General features: G+C 43.5%; 1 protein-coding gene across 2 annotated transcripts in view; it reads right to left on the bottom strand.

Annotated features, from left to right (window-relative positions):
* gtf3c2 (general transcription factor IIIC, polypeptide 2, beta) overlaps positions 1-22,732 on the bottom strand; it is a 148,272-nt gene that overhangs the window by 10,301 nt on the left and 115,239 nt on the right. For both annotated transcript variants that reach the window (XR_010962901.1, XM_067984439.1), the window contains exons 14-17: positions 21,530-21,617; positions 20,122-20,250; positions 18,293-18,481; positions 3,636-3,740 (exon numbers count right to left, since the gene is read on the bottom strand). Coding sequence is in view for 1 of the 2 variants with exons in the window: in XM_067984439.1 (XP_067840540.1) it covers positions 3,636-3,740; positions 18,293-18,481; positions 20,122-20,250; positions 21,530-21,617 (511 nt within the window). In the remaining variant the exon portion in view is untranslated. The remainder of the gene's footprint in view (positions 1-3,635; positions 3,741-18,292; positions 18,482-20,121; positions 20,251-21,529; positions 21,618-22,732) is intronic.

Below are 22,732 nucleotides of genomic sequence, written 5' to 3'. Positions count from 1 at the left end.
TCTTAATTTTACACCCCATTTGTTTCTGTCCATCTTTATTTGAAGTCAACACTGAAACAGCAATTTCCTATTATTGCTCCAAAATGCTGAATGAAGACCAACAGTATGCTCTGGTCATTCAGCAACCAGAGTGCGTGCTACTGCCTCTCATTTTATTTTTTTCATGATGAGAATATATTTGCAGCTTACGACATTAGATATAGGTACACATTAAATATAGGTAAACATTTCTCATTGCCACAAAACAAAGGTTGCAGATAAAATATTTCAAGGAGAAATAGTATGTATTAAATACTTATATAGCAGCATATATTTTGGTGTGGGAGCTTAAAGCAGCTGTACTATACAAATACGGAAACATTAAAAAAAATAAATCTTATTTCTACAATCTGAAGGCCTTTTATGAATTAAAGTAATTTAGATTTTCCATTTTTAAATGAGTAAAAATTATTCAGTGCAGTACACCGAACAATGATTTGGCACTAGCCAAAATTCCACAAAATGCCAGCAGTGAAGCAGAACCTTCACAGCCAACACCTGGAAGGGGTTGTCAAGGAGGACGGTTGAGGCCAGTCACTGAACTAACGTAAAAAGCAGCAAGATGCTTTAATAAGAAAACAGTAGGACTGGCATTCAGGAAGATGAAATCAAATGGGCCGAAGGGCCTTCTTCGTTGGAATCATTTTGTGATCATCAGAACCCAATCCTGTACAAATTCTCTTCTACACAGGATATTCTTATTGAAAACAAGATCCCAATCATATTTCAACTGCTGCGTTTTGGGAGGGAGGGTGGGTAGAAACTGGTCTATTTGCATTCAGCTGTTTCATAAAGAATAAATAACTGAGTGAAGTAGGTTACTAAGCAGGAACACATCAAACTGATGAGCTGATGTCACTTGAGTAGATTATGTATTATCCTCAAAACACACTCCAATGTATGTTTATGTAATAAATACAGATGGAAAGCACAGGGATGGTTTTATTCAGGCTTTGCCAGCTACATATTTTTTGCTGTTAATAGGTGTTGTGGCAGACAGTAATGGATGGCAGGGCCCTGTGACTGAAATCATGGCCGGGAATTTCTGCAGAGCTGCTCCTGCTCAGTCACCGTAACTGCGCCGAAAGTAGAGCAAAGTTACAGTGATGGAGCGGACGCAGCACTGAGAAAATTCTTGGCCCATGTTATTTAAGCCAACTCAACAATGCAATTGTTGTAAATTTTAGCCAGCTTGTCTGAGACTGGTGCCTAAAGGAGGGGCCAAGACATTCAGTTCAAATATTAACATCTTGTGGGATTTGTTCAAATATGTGTTTAATTTGCAGCTTTTTTTTGAATTTAACAATTATTTAAATCTGCTTCACCTAGAAACCTTTTTGAAGATATTTATCAGCCTGTATTGTTTAAATCAGTGATCGTCTGTAGACTTCAAAAAGAGATATTTAGGCTAGATCACTTCTGTACATGATGAAAAAAGAATTGTTGCACAAGAATATTACTTAGATTATAGTTTCACACAGCAGCTGCAAACTATTTGTTTACTATAGGAGGAGCTGACTGACTATGCTTAACAGCTACTGTCAAAATATATATATTATTACTGCTACTATTTACATGTTCTTTTACTGTTTAATAATTTTACTTAGCAGTTAATGTCCAAATCAAAGTCAAGTATACTGTTATTCATCTGGAAATAAGAAGCACAAGGTGAAAACAGGTGATAAACTCTAGTAATTGAAATAAACTGAAGGGGGATCGTTCCCTGGGCACGTTACAAATTTACTTAGAAATCTGGGCACGTGAAAACGCTCTCTGGTGAATTTAACCATAGCTGCCCAGCATAAATCTGCCGGTAGAGGCCTGAAAATGGCATTGGGTCCGATTTGCACCGATTTTAACAATTTGGTGCAAATTGGCCAGTTGGAATGTGCCTGTTACTGCCAAGAGGTCAAAACAGCGCTGATGAATCTGATGAAGCTCGGCAGTTGGGGAGGGTTGGAAATTGTCGGCACCTATGTGGCGCCAGCTGACAATCTGGGCCTGCAGGAGGCGATCTGGGGGTAGCGCACACAGGCTGGCAGGGCTGCAGTATTTGTGGGGCCGGGAGGTGCACAAGAAATGAGAATGGTTTTGGGCTATTCTTTGAGCAGCCTTCGACAGTCCCTTTAAGGACAGCTGGTTAGTAGGCTGTGCAACGCCAGTACAAATGGGCGGAGTGTGCATGGTAAAATTTAATAGAGTCAAGTGCACATAGGAAGAATAAATGGGCATCAGAAGTGCTCCATGAATGTGTCAAAATAATGAGGGTAGCATTGGAAGAGGTCTACGGATTAGTAGATTTGAAATGTAACATCCAATTACAATGGAGCGGCAATGAACAAGGCAAATAAACTATACAACAAAAACAGTAGATTGCAATTGAGAGGAAGTTATTATTCAGGTGTGGTCTGACCAGAGCATTGTATAGTTTAAGCACTATGTCTATTCCTTGCCACTAAGTTATAAAGGAGACATTCCAGCCAAAAGAAGAGCCAAAGACTGATCTCTTGCATCAATAGTACTGAGCTATAATGAAAGACTGGGGAAATGTGAGCTATTCACCTTGAAAGGAGGTGGTCAAAGCAATCCAAGATTAATCCCACTTTCCTGGCCTTCCCAAAGTCTTGTATTTTTCTACTTCAAATATTTATCTACTCTTCCTTTAAAAAGATGCAGTGGTCTCTGTCTCAACCATTTCCTGTGGCAAAACATTCCATTCTCTAACAATAAATAAATATTTCTTTACCACTCTCCCTTAGTGAAATTAAAAAACTCCCCAACCAGAGGAAATACTCTGTCCCAATTCACCCCTTCAAAACCCTTCATAATTTAAAAAACTCTCCTCCTAGCCTTCTCTGTACTAGTGGGAATAGTCCTAGTACCTCGGCGCTCCTCATAAATATTGCTTTTCATTCTGGTGAATCTAAGCTATATGCTTTCTATGGTTTTAATGCCCATTCTATAATGGGACACCCAAAACTGTACACAGTACTCTATGGCCTAACAACTGCCTTGCACAAATTTATCATACCCTCTTGCATTGCCCCTATTTATAAATCCCAAAATGCTATAAACCTTTATTTTGGTTGAGTGAATGGTTGTTCTGGTAGCACATTTGGGCATACGGCCAGTATCACTGTCCACAGTAAATAAGTTGTATCTGGAAAAGAGGAATCTTACAAAAGGAGTCTCTGTCCCTCTCCTCCTTTAACGCTCACACCATAAAAACAACAAGATTGGTTGATGTCAAGCAGCAAGGTATATAAATTAACAGTGCAATCAACTGACTCTGCTGGAGACCCTGCAGAATCACAAGATAATGGAGTTTGTTGCTTCTCAAGTGCTTGTCAGGAGTTGACTTCAGCATAAAAACAGTAGCTGTGATGGAGAAACACACAAGAATTTACTTGAGCACAGTGTCTAAAACACAGATCTATCTAAAATACTTTTCTACATTTCCACTTCGTGGAATATACTTTACACAGTTCAGTATTTTGGATGAGTGAATTTTTTTGGCTGTGATTTTGGATATGCAATGTATCCATCACAGATATTGATCTCCATTATGCACGATGCAGCAACGATGCAGAATTTACCTTATATACAGACTCCAGTGGCATTCGGTCAGGATACGTTTTTTCTTTGTCTACGGTCTGCATCCTCTTAAAAGGCTCTCTGGAAAACAAGTTCTTGAAACTCCTCTATAAAATAAGGAAAATGTTTTAATTTAGATTAAGAACAGTTTTCCACATGTAAAAGATGGTATCTAATCAATACATAGATCACTGTACCAACATTAGATATTTAATCTTATGTAGTGAAACACCTTGACTCGAACAGTTATTGTATCAAATATTGTATAAATATCAACTGTCAGCAAGCCAAACCAGAGTTATAGTTTTATGGAAAACTTCATGTAGCTAACATTTTTTTGAAACAAAAATGTATAGGTTTATATTACTTTAAATTGAAAAAACACTTTTCTGTGACTTGTCATTTGAACATCAGAATGTAGCTTAAATAATCTTGACGACACGAGCAAGAAAGAATTCAAAACTACCGAACGAATCGCGTAACCTTGAAAACCAAGTGTGGTTTATTTGGACCACAACACTTCAAAACCAAAACTGTATAGAATACTGTATATTACTTTCTAATACAGCAAAAATTATAACAAACATGAAAGCTACATTTTATAAGATTTGAAACGACCCAGCAATAAACAATCTCAGTAACTTTAAATCTAGGTCATTAGGAATTGGTTAGAAAAATACTTACTTTTTGAAGGCAAATGGCATTTAAACTTGCTTTAATATTTGTATTTTTAAAAAATATCAGTATGAATTATTTAATACTCTTTAAAATTACTGTTGCTGTAATTACAGTAGATACCCTTCTACCAACATGACCATTCACGGGAACAGTTTATGCCATCTATCTTATGACACTGGAAAAGGTGAATCTCTAACATGAAAATGTGCAGTTGTCTCTATTAAATTCAGTTAAGGTGAATACACACAGGCTCTATCATTAGCATCAAAAATTAATATTTCCAATTACAAAAGCATCCATGTAATAATGATGATTTGGGCACAATGTTGTCCTAAACTACCACAGAACTTAATTTTAAGTTTGCCTACATAACAGTGACACTTCAAAATAATTCGCTGACTGTGAAATGCTTTGGGACATCCCGAGACATCAAAGATGCTATGTAGATGCAAGTTCTTTCTTTACGCATAAGGGGCGCTAAGTTGGGCCGTGTAGCGCAGGTTGTTTCGGCACTACACGGCCTCTCCGACATCCAAGATGGCGTCTTGGATGCACACGCACGTTTCCTGTGTGACGTGCGCCAGACGCCATCTTGGTATAGGAGTTAGTGCAAATACTGGACGCTGGAAGCATGGAAAGTAGGGAGAAAATGCGTGCGATCAGTGTGCAATGCTGATTTAAAGTGATACACACCATTTTCAACCTGAATGCTCAACTCAACGCACGGTCTTAGCCCCGACCACCTAAACGTGTCTTACAGGGCCTGAAGGAACCCCCCCCCACCAACACCAGCGCTATTTGGGCTGTGCAGGTGTTGCAGGTTAGTTGCTGGATTATTGCTTCTTGCTGCAGGAGGAGGAGGAAGTGTTTTTTGAAGCTCCCTATTCTTACTGAGATTGTTTATTGCTGGGTCGTTCCGAGAGTACATTTGAGATTGCTTTGGCAGGTACTGCCTTACGGGTCGGAAAGTTACAACCCTGGTGGAACAAAATTCCTGCCAACCCTGAGCGGTCTGCCAGGGCTCCCGCTGGGCATTGAGCGTGACTGGGAGTATGCAGAGAGGCCACGCCCAGCAGGTCAAGCTGCGAGGAGACGGAGGACGAGGGGGCGCAGGGCACTGAGCAGGAGGCCCTACCCAATAAGGGCCTTCCGGGATCAATTCTCTTACCTCAACATGACCGAGGAGGATTGCATCCGACGCCTGAGGTTCACCAAGGAAGCCGTCCCTGAGATCTGTCAACTGGTGCGGCCACAACTGCAGCCTCAGAGCAGAGCGAGGACAGCATTGCCTGTGGCTGTGAAGGTCACCATGGCGCTGAATTTCTATGGCTCAGGAACATTTCAGGCCTCTGCTGGCAACGTGTGCAACATCTCGCAGTGTGCAGTGCACTGCTGCATAAGGGAGGTCACAGACGCACTGTACCACATGAGGAACAGGTTCATCACCTTCCCTCTCAACAGAGAGGAACAGAATGAGCGAGCACGGGGGTTCGCCCGCATTGCTGGCTTCTCCATGGTGCAGGGTGCAATTGACTGCACACATATTGCCCTGCGTGCCCCGCACATTAACTCGGCTGCCTTCGTCAACCGAAAGGCCTTCCACTCCCTCAATGTGCAGCTGGTGTGTGATCACACACATCGCATCATGGAGGTCAATGCCCGCTACCCTGGGAGCAGTCACAATGCCTTCGTCATGCAGCAGTCCAACGTGACAGTGATCTTTCACCCGACTCAGCAAGTCAAAGGCTGGTTACTGGGCGACAAGGGCTATCCCCTCATGACATGGCTCATGACACCGGTCAGGAATCCACGCACATGTGCACAGCAGGCCTATAATGAGAGCTATGCTGCCACACGCAACATCGTGGAGCACACCATAGGCCTCCTCAAACAACGCTTCCGCTGCCTGGACCGGTCTGGAGGAGCCCTGCAGTACTCCCCTGAGCGGGTGGGCAGATTTGTGGTGGTCTGCTGCTTGCTGCACAATCTCGCTATCATGAGGGACCAGCCTTTGCCACCACTGATTGGAGAAGACCTTGAGCCAGAGGTGAAGGAGGAGGAAGCTGAGGAGGAAAAGGCGGAGGAAGAGGCTGAGACGGAAGAGGAGGGAGTGGAGCCGGAACAGGAAGTGGAGGAAGACGCAAGGGTGCAACAGAAATCAGAAGGGCTGTGCGTGCTTGCCTGATCCGTGCCCGCTATCAATAATTTGAACTACATCCCCCAACTCACCAACAGTTCTACATTCCCCACCTTTCCGCTCCCACAAGACAATCAAATCGCCCTCCATCTGATTACATATTGGTGTCCTTCTCAGCTCATTGCATAAATAAAAACCACCACCAAATGCAAATTCAAAGTCTCATTTATCAATGATTAAATGAAATTATGCAAACATAACAGGACTATTCACCCTTGCGCAGTCCCTTAGTGCCTGTTGTTCGTGTGCCTTTACCTATCCTTATGCTCCTACGAGGTGCTGCCCCAGTGGCTGGAGCATGGGTGGTGGAAGGCTGCTGCCCTTCAATGGAGGAATGTGCAGATGGCCTTGGAGGACGAACTCGAGCAGCTCTGGGCCTGGAGGGCCTGGCTTCAGACGTCACCATCTCAGCATGGGCTGCAGCAGCCTGGCCTGGCTGGCAGAGAGGCAATAGGGGCACTGGCAGAGTAGCAGGGGTGGGAGCAGGATTGCTGTCGTCTTGAGAGAGGACAGCAGGTCCCACTACCATGGCGCCACTGCCACTCTCCCAGGGCGGCGCATCAGCAATCCTGGAGGTCAGCTGGAGAATGGATTACTGGAGTGCTATGACGCCCTGGAAGCTCCGTTCCACAGTGGTCCCCATAGCCATGATAGCAGCAGTCTGAGCTTCCACTGCAGCAGTCAGACCTTGGATGGCAGATTTTTTTGCTGCAATGGATGCTGTGACGTCAGTCATCAGACGCTGCATCATGGTGGGTTCCACAGCTGCGCTGATGGAGGTGACCACCCGTTCCATGTTGGAAAGGATGGGCTCCAAGCTCTGCGCAAAGCCCTGTGCCAAGTTGGAGCTGGACTCCTCCATGCCCCTTCTCATTATGCGCAGGCTTTCTGGCAGGCTTTCTAGTGCCCCAAGCATTTCTTGGTGTACGCCCATCAGCCGTCTTCCGTAGCCTGGCCCATCGAAATCCTCATCTGACTCCTCTGCAGCAGAACTAGTGAGCGGCCTCGCCCTTCGGCGAGCTGGCACCTGTGGTATCCACTCCCTCCGCCCCGGCTCCTGCGCACTTGTGCTCGGTGTCTCACTACGTGCAGATCCCTCCTCTGACCTAACCTCTAAAGGAGGCACAGTGTCTGTCTCTTTGCTGGTGGAAGCAAGTGTCAGATCGAGTGACGGTGTGGCTTCAGTGTCCTCCTCCTCGGAGGGTGCAGTCATGTGTTCTTGGGTATCTGCAATGACAAAGGGAAACAGATTGAGTTGTGGAGTGGGGAGAGGAACAAGTAAGAGGAGGGAGATGTGGAAAGGGAGGAGGAGCATTAGATATGCAGAGACCCCCTTCACCGGAACCTCCAGCACGGCTGCAGCGACGGCCGACCCAATGATCAGGAGCACTGTCTCCTCTAGGGGGGTGAGGACATGCAAACGTGCCCATCCAGCCTCAGGTCCCTCCTGCTGCCGGGTGTTATACGCCACCTTCCCCTGCAAGCTAGAGGATAGTGTGTCAGTGAGCATCCTGCAAGGTGTGTAGGTGATGTGCCTGTCATGGTCGAATAGCTGCCAGTTTGTGTGACTTGTGAGTGGTGGTTGTGTGCCCTGCGAGTGTGGTACTATGTGCGGGTGAGACGCAGCATTGCGTATGAATGGGCAGTGTTTGTTGGTGGGTGGATGGGTGACGGAAGATGTCATACGTGGAGCAGTGGGTAGGATGCGCCACTTGACACTTGTATTCACTCACCTTGACCACTCGTGTCAAATCATTAAACTTCTTCTGGCACTGCACCCACGTGTGTGGTACATTGCTCCTAGCATTCACTTCCTGCGCCACAGCCTGCCAATGCCTGTGCAGCTGCAGCGTGGAGGGTCTCCGGCCACCCTGCGAGTACATGCTGGCCCTCCTTTTATCCACGCCTTCCACCAGATCCTCGAGAGCATCACCAGAGAAGCATGAAGTCCTCTCTCTTGCCGGTGCAGCTACTCTCGTGTCCATTTTCCTTTCTTCTAGTAAGCTGTGTACCTGCCATTTGAAATGTGCCTGCACCTTTAAGTAGTGCAGGCTGCTGATGACATGTGCTGGCCACGCCCCATTTCCAACTTCCTCATTTTCCGTGCAGCCTCTCAGCAGCGAGGACTGCGCTTGCTGCACGGAGATTCCATGGTAAGTAGCAGGCAGCACGAAGTTCACGTGCTGCCTGCGTAGGGTCCATCAGGCGCGGGGTGGTCGTGCTACCATCGCCCAGAAAGAACCCTTATCCAATTTTTCCCTCAAGGAGTTTTGTTTTGCTAAAGTGGCCCAGCAATAAAGTTGGTCTGAGTGGACTTCAGAACTTCGGGTTGCTGCTCAAATATAATTGGTCTAGGCAGCTTCTCGCACCTCAAAAAAAAATCCTTTCCTCACTAAGCAAGAAGCCCCAGATCCTCTCACCAGGAACAAAATTTTAATAAATTCTACCTTCCAGGTAGATAAAGCAGGAATTGTTCCTTCCAGAGCCCACATCTACTTGACAACTGAATCAATTGCTCTGGCCTGTTTTCCTGCAGGCAGGCTGGCATACCAAACAGCATCGTTGTTTTCAGATAGCTGGCACTGATAAGAGATTGTCAGCATAGCTGTATGTGGTTTTTCAATGACCAGGATTAATTGCAGATGCAATTGATTGCAAGTATAGGCCAATGAGAGTCTGGTTGGAGATAGCCAGCCCCAGAATGATCAATAGCTAACTCTACCTCACGCCCTCCCTACCACACAAAGACAAAAGATTCCTTTGCATGTTGCTAACAAGAGTCCAGTTTAAACTGTTACAATACTAGGCTTACCTACAAATTTATAAAAATAATAAAATTTTTAATGATCTCAAACAGCAGATTCCTATTTCAGTCGCATAACTTTCCCTCCAACGAGATGGGAACTTGATGCTACTTATGTGGGGCTGGTGAGAATTATTTTCAGTGTCTTGCTCAGGTGGATAGCCTGGAGCAATGTCAACAGGTTTCTCCAGTTTCAGAGCCTAATGAGACTCATGGGATCCCAAGATGTGCTTCCTCTGCATCTAAAACCTCCTGAACATTTGGACCTGTTGCGATCTCTTACACCCTCCTTCAACTATGTATAGTGTTCCCGTAGATTTGCACACGCAATTTCAAATTTACCCCTGGTGTCCACTTGCATGCGTGTTTTGGCCACGGCTCCAGAACAAAGCTCCTCCTCCTCTCAGGTTGCTAGTTCAATCTTCCATCCTCCATTTCTAGCCTACCCATCTCCAAAGTCTCATCCACTCCACTCTTCATAACCCCCTTTTCTGCAACCTGTCCCGCTCCATCCCATTCTTCTCAGTACTATTACTCTGCCCACACCCTCCCCTGCTGCTACCCAAGGGTTGAGATCCCCCTACGTATACTCAATGGCCGTTGGTTGTCCCAAAATACCGTCACCAACTGTGTCATCCCTTCTCCTGCTGCACACCCTGCCCTTATTATCCCCCAGCGTAATCCCCCTATTCCCCTCTCCACTTGCTTCCCCTTTGATGGTCCACTGCAGATTATCCGACAAAAGGTTTGTTCCTTTGGAAACTCGACCCTCTTCATTCATATCCTCATATTGGATGTCCATTGACATCCTGGACTGGATCAAGACCTGGCTAAGCAAGAGTGACTGCCTTCTCCTCAGAAGCTATCTGCCCAGGTACATGTTCCACCACATTCCCGGCCCAAACCACCATAGCAGCAGCGTGAATCTCACCTCCGGTCCCGCCTTGACCGGCCTCCTTAGTCCATAAGCTCCTCTTCCATAATCAAACACCAAACCATTATCAACCCCACTTCTCCTTCAAAGTCCTTAATAACTACCACCTCTCAACGGCCCGCTGGTAACTTCCTCTCAAAGATCCCCCACATTTTCTGATTTCAACTTCTTGCCGTCTAATTTTTCTGCCTTCCTGTCCTTATTCAATCTTACTCTGTACATTAATTCTTCCACCCATACCCCCACTCCATGGCTACGCTTCAACCCTGCTATTACGTGGGCTATCGCTACTTCCGAGGTCTGTCACCAACAAGGCCAGTTTTTTTTTTAAAACCATATTCTTGTTTCCCCTCCCAATCCACATCCTCATCTGTCTCTAACTCCACTCCCATCCTCTGCCCATCGATAAAAACTATTCCCTAGCCCACTCTCTAATGGCCTTTCATCCACTATGCTGTCACTGCTTGCAGCAACCTTCTCACTAGCTCCCTTGCCTCTGCTTTCAATGTCCTTGTCTAAGCCAGAACCCTCACAGTTTCCCAACCCATCACTCCTCCTGGTGTAACACTCACCTTCACATTCTCAAATTCAAGGGCCACAAATTCGAATTCACATAACAAAAACTTGAATTTATATAGCACCTTTGATGGAGAAAGATGCCCCAATAAACACGGCACAAACCTGGTTATGCGACATTAGTTCCAGCTCAACTACCTAAAAATATCTCCCTTCATAGTCAAATCATATTATTAGATCTACCTGGACAGCAAAGGTAATCCCAAACTCCTTTTCTCCACTCCAAATTGCCTCCTTTCAACTCTCTTCCCCTGCCCCGAACCATCTCCACGTGACACTGTTATGAGCAGCTCATGAATTTCTTAGTCTTCAAAACTGAAGCAATCTGCTCAACTCCCTGATCATCCGCCAGCCTCTGTGCCTTCCCTGACCAGTTTCAGCTCACTCAGTAGCACCACCAACCTCAAAATACTTCATAGCTTCTCCCCTATTTCCACCTTAGCCCTCACCAGATTCATCTCTTGCACGAAACCCACCTCCACCTCCCTTCAGTTCTGCCCAATTCAGCTCTTGACAAAACTACCCATCCTCAGCCAATGCTCTTGTTTCCCTTCCCCCATTTTTAAAACTACTAAACTTACTCTGTTCCTTAAAAAACACAATTACTATTGACTCCTTCATTTGCTTTAAATAATACTCCATCTCCAACTTCCCGTTCCTCGCAAGTTCTGGAGTACGTCATCATCATCCAACTCTGTGGCCATCGCTCTCGAATTCCGTGTTCTAATCTCTTCAATCCAGTTTCTATCCTCTCCACAAAATCAGGACTGCCCTGGTCAATGTCACCAACGACATTTTGCGGTATTTTGGCCCTCCTTGTTCTCTTCATAGCCTTTGACATGGTCGAATGTATGGACCTACTCCACTATCTCTCTTCCATGTCGCCTGGTTCCAATCCCATCAGTACCAATGCGGTCAATACATCTTTTGCAATTCGAATTCGAATTTGTGGCCCTTGAATTTGAGAATGTGAAGGTGAGTGTTACACCAGGAGGAGTGATGGGTTGGGAAACTGTGAGGGTTCTGGCTTAGACAAGGACATTGAAAGCAGAGGCAAGGGAGCTAGTGAGAAGATTGCTGCAAGCAGTGACAGCATAGTGGATGAAAGGCCATTAGAGAGTGGGCTAGGGAATAGTTTTTATCGATGGGCAGAGGATGGGAGTGGAGTTAGAGACAGATGAGGATGTGGATTGGGAGGGGAAACAAGAATGTGGTTTCTTTGCACTGGAATCTCTAGTGTGCCCCAAGGTTTCATGCTTGGCCTCTTACAATTCCTCATCTATACGTTGCACTTCGGCAACATTATCTGCAAACATGGATTCAGTATGTATCATATTTACACACAAACACATTTTATATGATATATATATCCCGATGATACACAGCTTTACCTCTCCACTAATACCCTTGATTCCAAGAATGTTGTCTTCCTGTTGGATTGTTTGTTGGAGAGTTCAAGAACTAGAGGACATGGATTTAAGCTGATTAGCAGAAGGATTAGAGGGGACTTGAGGAAAAACATTTTTACCCAGAGGGTGGTGGGTGTATGGAATTCGCTGCCTGAATTGGCGGTAGAGGCAGGGAACCTCAACTCTTTTTAAAAAGTACCTGGACCTGCACCTAAAGTGCTGTAAGCTGCAGGGCTACGGACCAAGTGCTGGAAGGTGGGATTAGAATGAGCACCTGGTCGTTCTTCAAGCCGGTGCAGACACAATGGGCCGAATGGCCCCCTTCTGTGCTGTATCTTTTCTATGGTTCTACATCAAGTTGTGGATGACCCAGAATTTCTTATAGCTCAACACTGGCAATACTGAAGCTATTCTGTTCAGCAATTGTTAGACACTCCCACTTCCTAGTCCCTTGTATTGGCCCCTCTGTGATCTACTTGGCTGTACCGGTACAGGCTCACAATGCGCAGGCTCATCATCTGGTTCAAAATCTACATATCTGTTGTCGAGGTTGCAGACACCCACATTTGTATCACACCATATCTACTTGACAGCTGCTGAGTTAATGATGCAAGACACAGTTCCCAAAATTACTTCATCACCTTTGCTGATGCAGCCAGCCGCCAAAGAGAAGGGTATAATAATGAACAGTTTTGTGTCACGGTCACAAAATAGGCAATACACAATCAGTATTAGTTTTTCTTGGAAAGGTGATCAGCCACTGGGTAACCAAGCGAATTTGTGTGGGAGACATTTGCTGAAATCTTATTCAGCTATTAACCTTCAAGTGCCTGAGAAAATTCAGCTGTGAAAAGGTCACAGTTTGTGGAAATTTGCTTCTGAATTATGTAGCCCTTGGTTTTATTGCTGCAATTAGGCATCTTTAAAGTTGAGAAAAGCAACGGAATTTATTATCTTGGTTATCTTTTTGATACACTTCAGCGAGCAGCTTTGATGTTTCTAAGAAAGAGCAATGCTACTAAAAAGCCAATGATTTCAACAAGGCACCAGCAATGGTCTTAATGGCTGATAGTCTGACAGGCTTACACTGTTGATTAAGTGCCTCATCCTTCATTAATTTAAAAATTAATCTCTCTCTGCCTAGGGTATGCCATCTGTTGTGTTCTATTCCACTCCACCAGTTTCCTGTTGACTGCAACCCAGAGAACGACAAATGCTTTTTCTTTTATATAACTCAACGGCCCATAAAGCACATCTATTACCTTCAGTCTGCAGTCTGTACCAGTCTGAACTGGCTTCAGTATGTATTTGAATGTCGCCATGCATACAAATCAACGACTAAATATACTTTAGGTAAAATTTTACACATACATTTATAAAAGAACATAGATTCTGTACATCTTGGCTCAACAGTAACCAGCATCAACGATATAATGTAAAATTCATTTTTCACAGCGTAGTGGCTCATGATTAGTGGATAATTACACATCACAGTAAAACACCTCAGTATACCATTTCACCAGAGCCCTGTTCCCTACCAATACACAAACACTTCCTCCTACAAATCTGTCTCCAGAATGTTTGCTCATTTGCAAACAACAAGACCCTTGCCATCCATGTCCTCATTGGGGATATCGACATTCTGACACTGACAGAAACATCGCTCACAGGCAGGACTTCTTGATATCTGCCGAAGTCTCTCCAGGCTATACCTTTTCACCACTAGCACTGCCTGAACTATTCCAGCAGTGGCAAAGTCCTTACCTCCAATGCATACCTGGACTTCTCCCCTACTCCTCCAGCACCTTTCCTTCTATTGAGCATATCACACCTTTCATTTAAAAACTTCTTTGGTTACCATCGTCCCCGCCTCACCCAAGCCCCACACCAACTTCCTCCTGATGTTCTCAGGAAATTTTCAGCTGCAAGTCACAGTAACAATTGCTATAGTTAATTAAATATTTCCTTCAATTCAACAGACTGAACTCCTGCTAACGTCCGTCTGCTCATTATCACCTTCAATTCCACTAAGCCGTTAGAACGCTAGTTAGCACTGTGAGTGTAACTAAAAACTTCATGGTAACTGCTTTAATATCGTTAGGATCAGAGAATGGTTACAGCACAGAAGGAGGCCTTTCGGCCCACCCCGGCTCTTTGTAAGAGCAATCCAGTTAGTCTCGTTCCCCCCGCTCTTTCCTCGTAGCCCTGCAAATGTTTTCCCTTCAAGTGTTTATCCAATTCCTTTTTGAAAGCCATGACTGAATCAGCTTCCACCACCCTTTCAGGCAGCGCATTCCAGATCATAATCACTCGCTGTGTAAAAAAGTTTTTCCTCATGTCACCTTTGGTTCTTTAGCCAATCACCTTAAATCTGTGTCCTCTGGTTCTCGACTCTTCCACCCAATGGGAACAGTTTCTCTTTATTTACTTTATCGAAACCTTTCATGATTTTGAACACTTCTATCAAATCTCCTCTTAACCTTCTCTGCTCTAAGGAGAATAACCCCAGTTTCTCCAGTCTATCCATGTAAGTGAAGTCCCTCGTCCCTGGAACCATTCAAGTAAATCTTTTCTGCACCTTCTCCAGGGCCTTCACATCCTTCCTAAAGTGCAGTGCCCAGAGTTGGACACAATACTCCAGTTGTGGCCAAATCAATGTTTTATAAAGGTCCAACATAACTTCCTTGCTTTTGTACTCTATGCCTCTATTTATAAAGCCCAAGATCCCATATACTTTTTTTTTTTTAAAAACGGTTTTCTCAACCTGTCCTGCTACCTTCAAAGATTTGTGCACATATACCCCCAGGACTCTCTGCTCTTGCACCCACTTTAGAATTATACCATTTAGTTTATATTGCCTCTCCTCATTCTTCCTGCCAAAATGTATCACTTTGCTTTTCTCTGCGTTAAATTTAATCTGCCATGTGTCCGCCTATTCCACCAGCTTGTTTATGTCCTCTTGAAGTCTATTACTATCCTCCTCAATGTTCGCTACACTTCCAAATTTTGAAATTGTGCCCTGTACACCCAAGTCCAAGACATTAATATATATATAAAAAAAGCAGTGGTCCTAGTACCGACCCCTGGGGAACACCACTGTACACCTTCCTCCAGGCCAAAAAACAACCATTCACCACTACTCTTTTTCCTGTCACTTAGCCAACTTGGTATCCATGTTGCCACTGCCCCTTTTATTCCATGGGCTTCAATTTTGCTGACAAGCCTATTGTGTGGCACTTTATCAAATGCCTTTTGAAAGTCCATATACACATCAACCGCATTGCCTTCATCAACCCTCTCTGTTACTTCCTCAAAAAAATCACTCAAGTTAGTTAAACACGATTTGCCTTTAACAAATCTGTGCTGGCTTTCCTTTATGAATCCATACTTGTCGAAGTGACTATTAATTTTGTTCCAGGATTATCATTTCTAAAACCTTCCCCACCACCAAGGTTAAACTGACTGGCCTACAGTTGCCGGGTTTATCCTTACACCCTAAACTCTAGCAGTTGAAATAAACTGAAGGGGGATCGTTCGATTACAATCTTGCCTGCCAGTCTTGGATTCTAATTTACCTGGGTCAGATCCATTCTCAACCCAATTAAGTATTTTTACTCTAGATTGCTCCTTATCCTTTTCCATAACTAATCTAAAGCTTATGATACTGTGATCACTGTTCCCTAAATGTTCCCGCACTGACACTTGCTCCGCTTGACCTACTTCAATTTGTTTCCATTGGATTTCGGGAGCCTGTTCCCTGTGAACCACTCCCAATGATTACTAAATCTAGTGCCCTTTTCCTTGCAACAGGAACACACACCTAGTTTTTGTGGCTCTTCGATTCTGCTGTGGGATAAGGAAGCTTGATTTAGTTGTGTCAGTAATGGGGCCAGCTCACAGATGCTGGTCTCCCAGAATCAGACGTAAACAAGCACCAACACAAAAGTGGCTGTTACTTTGTTCGTACTGAAATTACAATGTAGTCATCAAGACTCCTACGTCTCAGACTTGTTCCCCCTTTATAACAAGTACATTTGACGACATCAACATGTCTATTATTATGGGGCTATACTGTATCCTCACCTATTAATCATTAATAGGCTCACATTTTCCTTTGTGTACTTCCTCGTTATAATTTAGTCATGCTGATGTGACAATTAGCAAGGCCTGAGTAACACCTCAGTAACACTTCCTAATATTAATTTTAACAGGTAGTGCTATAATGTCCAATGAGTCCTAATCAATACTTTTGGAATAAATGGCATTGTGTGTGGCACTCTTACTGCCAGTACAAACCCTAAACCGGTTTCAGCTTGTTTCCCATCACTACTGTAACTGCTGGCTGCTTCCCAGCACTAAATAATCAATAGCAAGATCAGACTCCAGCCCACTCCCACCTTCATTCCCCTCCATCAGTTCCACTTGATTGCCTTCACTCAGGAACAGTCTGGCCTCTGCATCTGCCCCCTTCAAACGGCTCTCCACCCAGGTCTCAGCCTCTGCCCCTATTCCTGCACCAGCCCCTACTCCAAACCCACTACGCTTCACTGGTTCCAAGCACTAAGCTGTAAACCAGCAGTTTGGAACTATGGGTCTCATAAAAGGCAAACAGATGCACAGATTGTGCTAAGACGGTACAGACAGATCTGAGTCCCAGGCACCCTCAATCAACCTTGACCCACCTGGTCCAGTCCCACTCCTTCACACGTGATTATACTCACAGCATTCTTCCCACTTTCAGTCCTATTTATACCCTGTCCACTCTCTCAGCTGCCTTCGTGCTCACCTCAGCTACCACCACTGTCCCTCAGTCATTGTCCCAGCCTCAGTCCCAACATCTGCCACTCTCTCCCACTTAACCACAATTGTACCGTAACCTAGCCTATACATCGTGCTTCCTGCCTAGCCTCAACCCCAGCTATACCCCACACTGCGCGCTCTGCCAGTTTCCATCATTAAACTAACCATCGGCAATTCTAACAGCATTCCAGATATCACAGGGGCATTTTTTCTTTGCCTACCACCTCATTTATGCAGGAAAGTGGGACAGTGGGCTATCAAAATTTATTTTTATTATTAAATGAAGAGTCACCCCACAGGCTGCCCCAGGACACCCCAACTCGATTTTAAACGGGTATCAAAATGGATGGCCAGCACTCCTGCCTGAAACAGGTGGGAACCTTATTTCAATATTTTGGGGTGGAGCGGCCTAACTGCAGGCCATCTAAAAAATGGGCCAAAATGTTTTTAATTTTATTTTTATGGGGCCAGGAGTGCTCTTCCTGACCCCACAAAAATACTCCCGCCCGCTACCCCTACCAACTCCTGTCTGACCCCTCCAAGAATCCTTGATGAATTCAAAAGAATTTTTTAAAAAGCGCCCAGGTTAGTTAGCAAAATATATGGGGTAATTTTTAACTTCAGTTGGGGTGGAAAATTGTCGGCATCAGAAAGGAAAATCCGGCAGGATGTGTAACGGGCTGTCGATCCGAAACGGCCAGTTTTCCTCCCCCACCGAAGTTGAAAATTAACCTCAGTGTTCATGATCAGATGAGGGTCTAATGCATGGGTGTTCTGGATTGTAATGGACACACGAGGTATACCCTCCTCACAAGTCCAAATGCTGACAATGCTTACACCATGTTCCCCGTCGCAAGTGAAGCATTCCATATGGTAAGATTATTTGTATATTCTGAGCTCCTTAGTGCAGCTAAAACACTTGACCTGCCCTAAAGCAGCATGGTTAATGGTCTGCATTCAGTGTACTCCCTTCCCCATGCAGCCAGAGATTACATTTTTAGAAATGTTCAGTTGGCTGCTGCCAATGGAATGTGTTTTAAACAAAACACCACGAAAGAATAAATTTTTATTTTAAAAAATGTTCATTGCTGTGTCTCCAGCAACAAATACCAGAAACGTGTCTAAATACCTTTAAGCGGCACGTTGAAAGGGATACAGATGCAGATTGTGCGCACGCACATACAAACAAAACTGTGAATGTCTCATTGCACAGCACTGAGAGGAATATGAAATAAGTAGGATACAGATCTATTTTTGCTCACCAGGTCAGTATCATCAAACATTAGGTAGTATTTCTTCACTGTGTCACTATAAGTCTTTGGTTCAATGATAGGGCTGGAATTTAAATCTTCCTTCTCCATTTCTGAAGAATTCTTCTGGATGTTGGCCTCTTTCTCTTCTTGGCATGTGCTGGCAACATTGTGATCAATGAGGTCAGCTTTATAAATTGGCTGCACAAAAATAATAGTGAATAAGCAAAAGTGCAATAGAATAAAAGGAGCATCTTACAGTTATTTTAATTTTGCTTTCTTAAAAATTGCGAGCGGAACTGGTCGGCACATGGGTTACACACTGGCCTTTCATATCCGACAACTTGGTTCAAGTCCAGCTCATCTGAGGAGATGAAAGCATCTGCTTTCGGTGGCTATGAGAAATGATTTGGACAGTTTCAATCTAGTTCCTAGTAGGTATGGGCCTACAGCATAACTATCAGCAAGAACTACCAAGCCACTGGAGGGAGCCAGAGAAAGAAAACATAGAATTTTCTTGCTGATGCAGTTGTTGATATAGCACCACCCAAAGAAGTTTTTCTTACTGCAGAGTCTCCATTGACCAGCACCTGAACAGGTAGTCATTCACCATGTTCTGGACTTGATTGACTGACCAACTCCACCACCTACAATATCCAAGGTTATCATCAAAGCTCTAGCCCCAAAGTAAACATCTGCCCCTCAGTGACAGAAAAAGCATAATCCCAAACAGCAGTCAGCTCAAGATTTTTATTTAAGGGTTTAAACTGTATAAAATGTGTGAAAAGATTGAATCTTTTTATTCTTTTCTATCTCTTATGCTATATAGTTTTTTGACTAGATTGTCACGAGAGCAATGTAACTTTCTTCCTGGTCCTTGCGATAAAATACTCAGTATAGTTTACTCTTATACACGCAGAATTTGTTCACAGCAGCTGGAAATCCCGAGCACTCAAGGACCAGATGAAATTTTGAGCTCAAGCCCCAGGAAGAAGCCGAGCCCATGTAGGGAAACCTCTTGCAGACATTTTTAACATTAAATGCTAATTTTATGGGGAAGCTAGTCATTTCCCACCCCCCAGAATTCTGTATTTTTTATATGACATCGTAGAAGAAATTTGAGCAATGACTGGTTATTTTTGTGGTGTTTGTTGGTTCACGAATGGTAGCTTTTGGAAAAACTGAAAGATTTGATTGTAGTTTTCTGCTGGTGACTCTTTCCTCATTGATACTTTTGATTCATTTACATTTAACCAATTGGATAGTTGATTGGTAACGTAAGAAATAATTGGTTATTGGAGCCAATCCTGCAGTCTTGTGACATACTCTGAGCTTCGATGTCTCTCGAAGCTAACACTTTCAGGGGTGAGACCTTTGAAAGGTGGACCACTGTAGACACACATTAGATGCAGACTTTAAATTATACAGAAGATGTACATCCATATGTTTGGTTTTTAAATTAGTGCATAGTTTACGATTAAATGTTATTACTCAAGCCTTTAACCGAATAGAATTTGTGTATCCTGCAACCTATAATGTATCTGGAACTTATTTAAAATCTTAATTATTCTTAACATTCCCTTTTTGTGTTGAGGGACGTTCTTAGCACATGAGCTTGAGCATATGAAGGACAAACATGTTTATTTTATTGATTCTGATTAAACACTGCATCCAATTATAATTCATACTTTAGTGTATTAGTATTTTTATTGTAGATTCCATTCAATTTTAAATGTATGCATGACAAATTAATCTTTATATTACTAAATTAGCTTTTTTCAATGATCATTCATCAAGTATCTTAAAGAGCACGCACAGACAACACTTCAATATATACTCACAAAACGACGCTCGTTTGGTCGCTTGATATTCATTGTGTTGTTCATACAGTCTGGAAGGATCACAGCCATCACTTCTCCAGTATTGTCTCCTGAGACACAGGTATTCAACCAATCAGAGCCAGAAATACTCTACAAGCAGAAAACAAAACCAAGACCTTAAAGAAAAAGACTTACGTACAAAACCTAAAGTCAGGGGTTAACTAAGTAATATTCTGTTAGGAATTTTTTTTTAAACTGAAATAAGGAGAAATATTTCAAAAACATTAAATAGTTGTTTTTAGGCAGATCTATGATCATGCAAATCTTGTGTCAGAAACTATGAATAGCAGAAACAGAATGCAGATCAAGGATATCTTATATTTGGACTATTAATATAATGTGCAATGCCATAAAGTGGGGATTAAATATAGGTTCAGGTCTCAATAATTCAGGTTCACATCCCAATGTGCTGAATTTCCAACTTAAACCTTGTTGAATGAGGTTATGGTGTCTCCTGGGGAGGGAAAGTTGGAGGGAAAACTTATGCCTGAGACTCCTGGGAACAGCTATGCACCTGTCGCCCTGGATGGAGATGTATCAGGCCAGGCAGAGAAATGGAATAAAATTACATAAAAAGGGAGGAAGGGTGGGGGGGGGGCAATCTTTACTGAAAAAAGATCTCAAAGAAACTTTAAAAGATAAGGGTACTGGAGACAGAAATTGTGGTTGGGCAAGTGATTGTTGTAGTGAGTGACTTATTACAATACGTTACAATAGTGACTACACTTCATTGGCTGTAAAGCGCTTTGGGACACCCTGAGGTCGTGAAAGGCGCTAGGTAAATGCAAGCCCCTTTCTTTCCATATTTTCACTGTCTCCTGGGCTTTTAAACCGTATTGCACATTGCAATTGCAGAGATTTGCGAAATTAGTCACAGCATGCCAAATCACTTGCCTTAACCACAGATGAAGTGTTGCTTTTCCCATTAATTAAACTCACTAATGCCAAGTCTGACTTGGAAGAAAATACCACTTTTTGATTTGTCTTTGCCGCTGTGAAATACTACACGAGTTCACCATTAATTACTTTTAACAAGGCTGTAACAAAAAAAAAACTTTCCCCACACTTTTCACCAATGTTCATTAATGCATTTTTGAATGGGTGCACATTTTCAGAGCAGCACTAACAGACAATTCCCTTCCTATTCTTATCTCTTCAGATCATAAGATGGTCAGAGGAAAATATGCCCCCAGTTGATGCGATGACACTTATAATAGGGGCAAAAATGTATTACACAAACTTCAAAAACAACAGTATAAGTGCAGTGTAAACTGCTTGAACTCCTATAATAATGCTCCATTATATCATAAACTGGTTGAATTCTATCCCTCTGTGTAAGGAAAAATATATAAATGACAAACAAACCTACCCAGACTGTTCCTGCTCTTGGAGCAGCAAAATATGGCTTAAATCCAAGAAAACCAGCATCCACATAGTGAATTCCACTGAGTCCAAACCTGTAAAAGAAACATTTCTTAGGCCTGGTATTGATACTTTCTCAACTATCAATATAGGAGGTCATAGAATTACAAAGAATTTACAGCACAGAACCAGGTCATTCGGCCAACTGGTCTATGCCGATGTTGAAGGGTTCTCAAAATTCCCACATTTTTCATATCATCAACGAGGATATGACTTTTGGACTTTTATGGCAGAGGACCCAACTACTGGGTTAAATATGGATCCCTGCAGACAGGAGATTCAGCCCATGAGGGCTTGGGACTGGATATGCCCGGGCTTGTTGGGACAGTGTGGATTGTTCCTGAAAACCAGACAATGGGAGAAGACAGAATACGCATTCTTCCCTTTAAAACAATCAACCCAGAGAAAGACTTCAGCTTACACGAAACTAAAGCCCATCAAAACCTTGCATAAATTATCGCTACTAACTACTAAAAGCAGGAAGGTAGCAATCAATGCAATTATGCAAACCCATCAATACAATAGCTTTCAGTTCAAGCCTAGTTACGGGGACAGGAAACCAACAATCACCGGAAGAAGCCCACCATAATCAGACAAAGAACTAACCTTGTTTTGGAATCAGATAAGAAATTTGAAAAACAGTATAACTGGGCGACCAGTTACGAAGCACAAGGAGTTGGTTTTGGAGCAGGTTCTAAGCAGTTCAGTTTTAAACAGCAGTTTTGGAGCAGCAACAAGGCAACCGCAGCCCTCCACGAAGATCGCCCACCCACAACTGCGCCTTACCGCACCAACAGACTCTATCCAACTGAAGAACCTTTGCAGATTCCACAGACCAGGACCACGTGGGGACGGCAGGGCCCAGAGGACACAAAGAGCGTACCCCAAAACTGCAACCGGCTTACCTGGCTGGATTTCGAACTGTCAAGGAACACTGGTTTGGTGAGCATGATCCCTGACCTCTCCTAGTTCAATTTAGTTAGGTTTTGGGGGTGGGACAAGGGTAAGGGGATTAGTCGGGTGATTTTCCCTCGTTATGCCGTGTGTTCCTCATTCTTAACTAAGTGTACTTTGTATGTCTGTATAATCTCAGTGTTATCCTAATGTTATAAGTTCATTTGTGACTGCAATAAACCCAGTTTCTTTTCTT

Source organism: Heptranchias perlo, chromosome 5 (genome assembly GCF_035084215.1).
Source record: "Heptranchias perlo isolate sHepPer1 chromosome 5, sHepPer1.hap1, whole genome shotgun sequence".
In the NCBI taxonomy this organism is placed as follows: domain Eukaryota; kingdom Metazoa; phylum Chordata; class Chondrichthyes; order Hexanchiformes; family Hexanchidae; genus Heptranchias; species Heptranchias perlo.
Note: the sequence above shows the minus strand (reverse complement) of the source record. Positions and strands in the feature narration are given on the sequence as shown.